This window comes from Ascaphus truei, chromosome 5 (genome assembly GCF_040206685.1).
Source record: "Ascaphus truei isolate aAscTru1 chromosome 5, aAscTru1.hap1, whole genome shotgun sequence".
Taxonomy (NCBI): Eukaryota; Metazoa; Chordata; class Amphibia; order Anura; family Ascaphidae; genus Ascaphus; species Ascaphus truei.
The window spans coordinates 107,328,944-107,338,031 of record NC_134487.1 but is presented as its reverse complement, the minus strand read 5'-3'; the positions used below and the strand labels follow the sequence as shown (position 1 = coordinate 107,338,031).

General features: G+C 38.3%; 1 protein-coding gene across 1 annotated transcript in view; it reads right to left on the bottom strand.

The window, feature by feature from the left end:
* Positions 1-4,295: 4,295 nt before the first annotated feature.
* DCN (decorin) overlaps positions 4,296-9,088 on the bottom strand; it is a 53,411-nt gene continuing 48,618 nt past the window's right edge. Inside the window, exon 8 of the mRNA XM_075600442.1 lies at positions 4,296-8,248. Coding sequence (XP_075456557.1) covers positions 8,054-8,248 — 195 coding nt within the window. The 3' untranslated portion in view covers positions 4,296-8,053. The remainder of the gene's footprint in view (positions 8,249-9,088) is intronic.

Genomic DNA, 9,088 nt, shown 5'->3' with positions numbered 1-9,088 from the left:
GCAACGCTTGGCTATTTAAACTGCTGGCAAACGTAGAGGCGGGGCCACCTTGAGAAAGCGTCAGTGTGACGCGAAACGTACGTCGGTGGGCGGTCCTTTGTGACGTCAGCACGCGCATCGGTGCGGCGACATCTGTTCTTAGAGCGCGGAGTAATAGCCGCTGCTTCATCTTCGAGCTCCACCCGGCAGTTCATTACATAGCGGTGTTCATGAATACACCATGCCGGGCGGAGACTCAACAGATGCCGCCACTCGTGAGCAGGAACTAAACGCTCCGAGACAGCAGCCCCCCCACAGCCCCCTTGAACTGTAGAGGGTACACCATAGCGGCTGCAGGGCACCATCTAGACTACACTCAGTCACCTATAACCAGCAGACAGGGCGCATTCGCCCTAGATGATAAGTGATTACAGAGACAAATTTGTCTATGTCAATATAGCCAGCCCATTTACAACACTTACATGGACTGATCCAACAGGGCGGCCAGTATATATATCAATCACCTACCTATATCATATATAGAGGTCTGCAGATATAGAGTGATTTTTATTCTATAGGCAGCTGAAGTTAACCCTTTATAATTGGATTCATTATTTTAGAGATATCAGCTAGCCTATCTACGAACACACTTGCTACCTTCACAGGGGACATGAGCAGCTATTTATCTCACTATTTATTCATCAAGTAAATTCTGTCGAGCTCATTTGAGGCTATTATAATATTATAATAAAACTGACCAGGGGGAAACAATATAAGTACTATTATATACCAATAGTTTCCACTATCTAGCCTCACCACCCCTAGCTACGCAGTAGCCTTCCTTTTACTTGACTTCACCCAGCGTTGTATTGAAGGAAATTTATTAACCTCTTGTTGGTTTCTCTGACAAATCAATTCAAACCGGGCCACATTCAGCATTGATTATGTTGGTCTAGCAAGAAAAGTACCAAATATATTATACCATCTATATACTGTCAGAGAACCACATATCAATCAGATGTGGTTTGAAAGCAGTGTGATTTACACTTTATTTACGTGACACACTCTAGATCCTTTCATCTATTATATACACACCACACTGAGGCACCGTACCCTATACATTCTATACTGCAATAATTAAAATCCTTTCTCTTGTTTTGACTTTATTGCATATGGTGCCAGTCACACTATATTCCTTCAAACACTACCTTCATTAGTCTATGACTCAGACTCAGAGACAAATAGTTTAATACGTGTTTTAATTGTGTTGAGTGTTTATGTATTTCACTTATTTTACCCACAGACACTAATAAAGGTTACTTTTTTAATTACTTCTATCAATTATGTTATGAGTGCTTGTTCTAAAGGGGTACTCTTACTTGTCTAGGCAAGTCTCTTTGTACGCTTAATGATCCTCTCACCCCTGGCACCTAACCACAGACAGTAGCTAGAGCTCTCTATCCTCCCCCCCCCATTCCCTATTAATAATCAATTCTCACCTAAAATCATTAGTGCATATTTTTGTACATCATTAATCTTATTTTACATTTGGCACATTTTGTTATTTTTTAGTATGGGGTGTATGTCATGTCCATACATACAGTATGAAAGCATTAAAAATTGTTTGTGTCTGCATTTGTCTTTATATGCCAAGACAACATTGATACTCCTCCTCCAACTCCACCTCTTAGAGTAATTATGTTGTGATGTAAAACACAGCAACATTGGTTTTATATGTTGTGCACAGTTTCTTTCAGTGACTGATTATACACAGAACTCATGGTGTTTGACAACTACAGTATTTTATTCATTGCCGTGGGGGAAGCATTCCATTGATCTGAAAAGCAGATAAATACTTCATATGTCATGAGTATACTTTACAGTTTTCAAAACATGGTTTTAAAAATAGAAACAGGTCTTAATTATTTTGCCAATGTCATTTATCAAACTATCACACTAGATCAGTAGTTCTCAACATTTTTTGAGCAGGGCTACCCTGGAGAATTTTTTGGAATCTTGAGGCCTCACTCATTCCCTCCTTGCTCACACATACCACACTCATTCTCACATGCAATCCTACCACACTCACAAGAATATACACTCACACCTACCATACTCACTCACCTCCTTACACACTGCCCATTTAACTCTATCTTTCACACAACATACTCCCAACACTTTCAACACACACTCCACATTCACTCCGTTTGTCACACAGAACACTAACTCTTTGTCTAAATACACATTACACATTCAATCCCTCTCTCTCATGCTCCAAATACTCACCTTCCCCCTCACCCCATACATACAGATGCAGCGGACGTTATTCGAACATATCACAGAGCCGTTTTCATGTGCGCTGCTGTACTCCACGCGGCCAATCACGCAGTTGCGTTGTTTGAATTTCATGGATCCCAATTTCTTCCAGAACACTAAAATGCCATTTTCTGCACTCGATAAAAACGAGTCAACATGCGGTAATGACGCGCCATGACATGGGTATTCCAAGGTATACAATGCGTGATATGTTCGAATAACAGCCGCTACATCTGTACAGAGACCACTCACTGGCCCCCACCCACACACCACACAATTACCATAGCCACCCCCTTTTTACATACTGTACACCGCTCTCCCCCCTTCTCTTACTCACACCACATACCTTCCCCATACCCACACAAATCTCTTCTCGCAACCATTCACTTCCTTCCCCTTCCAACATAAACCACTAACCTTCTCCCTCCTCGCAGAAAGCCTTCAACACAAAAGCCCCTTACCCCTGTCCCACACAAAGCCCTAAACTCCCTTGCCTTCACCTTAACACAATACTCCCCCCTCGCTCCCCACACAAGGCTCTCACTTCCCTCCCCTCCAGACACCCAGTTCTCAATTCTCTTCCTCTCCCCACACACAGTTCTCACTGCTTTCTCTCTCCCCACACAAATCCCTCACCCTTTCTCTCTTTCCCACCACCTAGACAGAGAGACAGATCACAACATTTTCATCTCCAGAGAGCACGCAACACACCCGCTGAGCAGCTAGTAGAGTGTTTCCCCCGATGTCTGCTGCATCCTTGGCAGAGGGTCACATCACCAGTGTACCGTGGCACCACGGTTAAGAAACGCTGCACTAGATCCTTCTGCTGACGTTTGCCCAACATTTTTATTATAGCCTTCCCCTAGAAGTAGTAGCCGGCTAGCAACATTCTTCAATTTATCTTGTGGTTACTATGTATAATTTAGTGTAATAAATGACAAAAAGTAGACATTAAGGGCCTCATTCAGAGAAGGTTCATAAAAAAAATCACCGGTCCATTTATATCACCCTTTTTATGAGCGTTACTATCACGGTATTCAGAAAGCCTTCATTACCCGTCATAGCAAAATTCACAAAATGGGTGAGAAGCCGGTGATCTGATGAACGACCCTCTGAAAAGGCCTTACCCGGCGAGTTGTATCTGCTGCAGAGAGAGCTGCTCTGAGAGAGCCGTCTCTCCCTGTGCAAATAGCGCCCGAAATTTATGTGTATAAATTTAAATTTTGTTAATAGTTTAGATGAGCATAGGGTCTCCTGAGCTGAACCGCATTGGTTTCAGCCTCAGGGACCCCCTACTTCCCAAGATACAGGCCCCGTTATGGGGTGCGGGTATCTCTTATGCATTTTATTCCCATGGTCACGTGATGCGGACATTTAAATGCATAGGAGATACTGGCACCCCATAACGGGGCCTGTATCTCGGGAAGTAGGGGGTTCCTGAGGCTATCCGCTATGGTAATGAAGTTTACTGTAAATGCATTTTTATTGCACAGGATTCATGCCAGGGGTCTCTGGTGCTAATATTAATGGATATCAGCTCCGGAGATTCCCGGCATCAATCCTATGCAGGAAAAATGCATTTTTTTTCTAAGTCCCATCTCGCCGCTTCTCTGCAGGTTTCCAACACCTTTAAGCCAACTTTTTCTGGCGTGAGAATTTTGTGCTAAAATCACCATTCTAGAGCGGTGATAGGCGTTCATAGCTTAATCACTGCTACTAGAATTGCACGAGTTTATGAATATGCCGAAAAGTGGTGATAAGTGGCTTATCACCGCTGCCTCAGTGATTTTTTTTATGACCAATTTTTTTTATGACCAATTTTTTTTTGCGCAATTCAGTCTTTTATCACCCACTTATCACTGCTTACTGAATAGCAGTAGGCATTTTGGGTGATAAGTGCTTGATAAGTGGCTTATGAATGCTTTCTGAATGAGGCCCTAAGTGTTTTTGATGAATCAATGACACAAACAAGTATGAAAATAAGAAGCTGAAGCTGTCTGTTGTTGCTGTGCACTTCAAATGCTTTATTTTTGATCAACAAAATTATTTGTGCTTTTTGTCTGAATAAAACTGTTCATAAAAAGTTTGACATCTACAAACTTTTAATACAATATTATTTTTTTATCAACAAATCTATTGGACACTATCTGAAAAGTTACATTATTTTCTAAGTGCCGGTGCTAAATACATACATTCAAATATGTTGCGTTGAGACATTTTGCCGGGGATATTTCATACCACCTGAGCCTTTGGATGTAGAAAAGAAGTGACCATTGATTTGAAAAGATGGACAAGTATTTACCATTGATATTATTTACAATGCTCTTAGAAATAAATGAAATGTAGTGCATCAATTAAGACTAAGATACTGCAAGATTATTGATCAGTTTAACCTTCAATATAAAAAAGCTTTCAACATTCTTTGCACCTTTTACTAGCAAATGTTTTTTTATTATATACTGTATTTTTACATCAGCTGATTAATGCAGCTAGTTACATGATTTCATACTCTAATATACAGTGCTTTTTCCAGAGCCACAGGATTTCTATTCCACTTTTATAACACATTGAAGATTACATATATTTCATAACTGCAGTATTAAGCCCTATATTTATGTCATCAGCCATAAAACACATTCTGGCACTGGAAGACACGTACAGCCTATTCAAGTCAGTGGGCAGTAATCTGTCTGCCAGCAAATGTGTTTTATGGGCCCAAATCTTTTATTTAGTAGTGGTGACGAGGCAATTTTCATTCAGGGAGCTACAAAATAAAAAATAAAAAAACGTCATTTATTTTTAGTCTAAACTCATTGCAATTTGGGAGTTCAACCTCCCCATCCAACATTTCTTCCCCATATTTATTGATAAAGAATTCCTAGGGTAGTCTCCTTTGTGAAGAACAAGTGTGTTTTTAAGACTTTCTACTTCTAGTTTCAGCAAGCTGCGAACAAATGTAGATATACAGTAAAGAATAGACAAATGTGTTTTTAGTACCATAACTAAAATCAGTTAAGTTGCTGGCAATTTAGAGGCCTGGATCAGCCAAGGCATGAGTAGGTTTTGATAAAGGAGAACACCCTGAGGTCTTCTTTATCAAAAACTGTACATTAAAAAAATCCTATGTAACCATGTCCAACATACCCTATGTTTTACAGTTTTAGGATACTATTTACTATTTTTTTGTGTAAATTTCGCAAAGCAATGCTAATTAGGGTACTGATGAATGTGAAGTGCCATTCAACAACTCAAGACTAGACAGTGTACAGTATAAAGTACCTCATGGCAACGGGGATACTGTATTCTTATGACATAAAGCATTATATACCTTGATCCTCAACTGTGCAAGAAGTATCACATTTGTGAATACTTATGTATCAAGAGGGACGTCTGCGTTGTATTTTTTTCTGTCGGAAATGTGACATATTTATGAGGTGTATTTTACTATTTTAGAATTTGACTACTTTTCTGTGCTAAAAAAAGACCTACAGTACGCCACCTCTAAAGCATCATAGAAAACCAACCGTCAAGAAAGTAACACAAGCCTCCCATTCATTAATATGTAGTCCTGCACCGATATGCAAATGTAACTCTGCCCTAACTCCTCCCACTTTATCCATAAATCTCTCATCTCATCGCAGATAGACGCAGATATACCGAAAAGTTGAGCAACTTAGATTAATACACGGGTGCTGCCTGGCGTAGGCATATGTCATTGCCAGTTGTGACAAAATAACGACTTTACGACAAAATTGACCCTTTGATGCATAGAACCCTCACTGTCATTTGCATCTTCCCTCCTGAGGTTTGTGGAAATTAATAATTTCTTACTGGTAGCAATTTAACTTAAACTACTGTATATCAGAGTTGTCTTAGTATTGAAGATGAGCAAATAATCTGTCTTCATATGCAAAAGAGGTGAATGTTGACTTTTCAAGATCAAGTTTAATCGCAAATTTGTGAAAATGTACTGTACATTCAAAGGCTTTCACTAGAGGTCATTCTTGACGGAAATTTCCCTATAAAAATCTAATAATGCCTAACAAATCATAGCACTAACTACAGCTGCATTTACCCTGTATTTTCAAAGATGTGTGTTTGTAGTTTAAAGTCTATACAAAATGTATAGAAAAAGACTGAGACTTATCATATCTTTAGGTGTTAGGAAAAAGGTTATATATGATTTGTGATTTAATTATGGCCCTCAGACTGGAATTAATTGATTGGCAACTGCCATTCAAACCAATGGTAGTTAGCGCTAGATTGGGGTGGAATACCCCACATCACAGCTTGATGAATACCAGCTATTATAAAGTTTTGATAATAGGCATCGGAGCCTAATCAACATTATCTTACATTAACTTGAATGGCACTTAATGCTGATCGAGCTCCGATACCCATTAACGGGGATTACAAAAATCTCTACAATTGAGTACAATTGACGCTGTGCTACATTGGCATGCACTCCTTTCCTTGCATCTTCGTCTTCTTATGGAAAACTGCAAATGTGCTGGTGCCTTGTAAAATTCTAGCTGAAGAAACAGGGCGAGAATAGACACGTTCATTATGTTCCCAAAAATGCTAAAGCCCCACAGATAAGTTATGAAATCCAATGGCATGACACATCACTCGTTAGTTGAAAATAACTACTGTACTGTATATTTCAATCACATTATTTTAAGTATCGCCTAGATATTTAACATTTTCAGATTATATGTGTGTATTATATGTTTCACTATAGATTTCACAAAACATTGTCGTAATTTTCAAGAAAATCAACAAAGTTAGCCACAGAATTGCAGAAAGTGTCACGGTTTAAGGGTTTCATTGTCTTTATTTGTACATTTTTATTACCTACTTTATTCCAATCCAATGCCTGCAAAGAAAATTGTATGGAGACTGTTGTGAGAGGGATGTTCCTGGTCCAGATTAGTTGGTAACCTTGCACAATATTGTTTATTTTGTCCAATTATTAAAAGCAACTGCATTACTTTCTATCTACTGTACATTAAAGCCTCATATTTGTATTTCATAGCTTTTAAGCCAAACATATGTCTACCGGAATATGCATGCTTAGAATAAGAACTAATATGGTTATATGCCTAATACGTACAAAAAAACCTCAGCTCCAAAAACCTAGATATAACTTGCACGTATATTGAATATTCAGTAAACTAAATCAACAATTATGAATGGTAAGATACAGAATGTTTTTCATGGCGTAAAGCTTTTCCTTTTCTGAATATAAAAAAGTAAAGTCAGACAGTGAGTTCCACGAGAGGCATAAACTTATCTACACCTTACACTTAACAAAATGAAAAGCAATTATACACTAAAGTAAAAGTAATGAAAAATAAATTGTCAATATCACTCATTGCAGTACAGTACATAGTTTTGCTTATGTTACAATTATCGGACTATGGAGCATTACTGTAGGTTTTTAAGTAAGGATTGTAATTCTACAATACTTTGAAATGAGCTGGCAATTATTGAAATCAACGGAGTTGTTTTCTATTCATGTTATAGCCTAATATTTGAATTTCTAGCACATGCAATTTTTGAAGTATTGCATCATACAGAAACAAACTGTTCATTGTTACCATTGCAAAATAAATCCTTTCTAATACATCCGGCATAGAATCTGTTTTTTTGGGAAAATTTCCAGTATTTGACTTATTTATCTGTCACTAAGGCTTGTTAAAAAGAAAACAAAGAAACGACTTTATTTGAAATACAGCAGATCAATATACATCACGTTTTATTTGTAGTTTCCCAGTTGTATTGCGGAACGTTCGTATATGCATCGGAAAGTAGATGGCTGAATTTCCCAGTACTGGACAGGATTACTGAAGAGACTGACACCTGAATATGAAGCCTTCTTCGTGTTGTATCCAAGGGGGCAAAAATCATTTGTTCCAACAGCAGCAATTTTGTTGCTATGAAGGTATACAACCTGCAGAATTGTATTTGAAATACATTAAGACGTTGCCGAAAAATGTAGCTAGTCAAATGCAATAATGTAAATCAAGCTTAATGTAGATTTGTAGCACTTTATCATCTACAAGAGAAGTGGTTATTATTTCCAAGATAAGTTACATATGTAAATAAGGGCGTCGACTCATTCATATACAAAACTTTAAAACTAGAGTGTCATTTAGTATTTTTCTCTGGTAGGGCATATCAAATCCTTTCTTTCATCTATTTATTTTTCATATTCAATGGATTCATCAATTTTTTGCTCGCAGTCAGATTATGTTTGTTCTATGTTTGTTCTATATAACTGGGATTAAAATAAATAGTAAAACCCATACAGACTCAACTTGTATTTCTAAGCCATATCTTTGACACCAGCAATTCAGAAGTTCCAACTTGGACACTGGGTGTCCTTCTAGAGGCACAATCCCTGCTAGAACCAAAGTAAACAAATTCCAGTGGCATGTTTAAGGGGTTTCATCTGAGTAATTGATATCTTTATTTACCCACATCTGACACCTATAATAATGTTATCATTTATTTGTTAATGTCAGACTCTGGAGAGGTTGGATTTCCTCTGGCTACTGCCTTTTCTCTGATGTCACTGTGTGTTCAGCAAGTGCCTCTGCATCCAGTCTCCCACCCCCAGCTTACCTTACCTTTATTGATCTCTGATAAGGAGAGGGGGGGGGGGGGTAAGGCTAAAGAAAACACCTGATTGACAAACATTTAGAGTCCCCTAAGAAATCTAAACTGACGGACTTTGTGGGATTGCTTGCACCTTTAAAAAGTTAAAACTGCTGCAATAACACTATTGTTG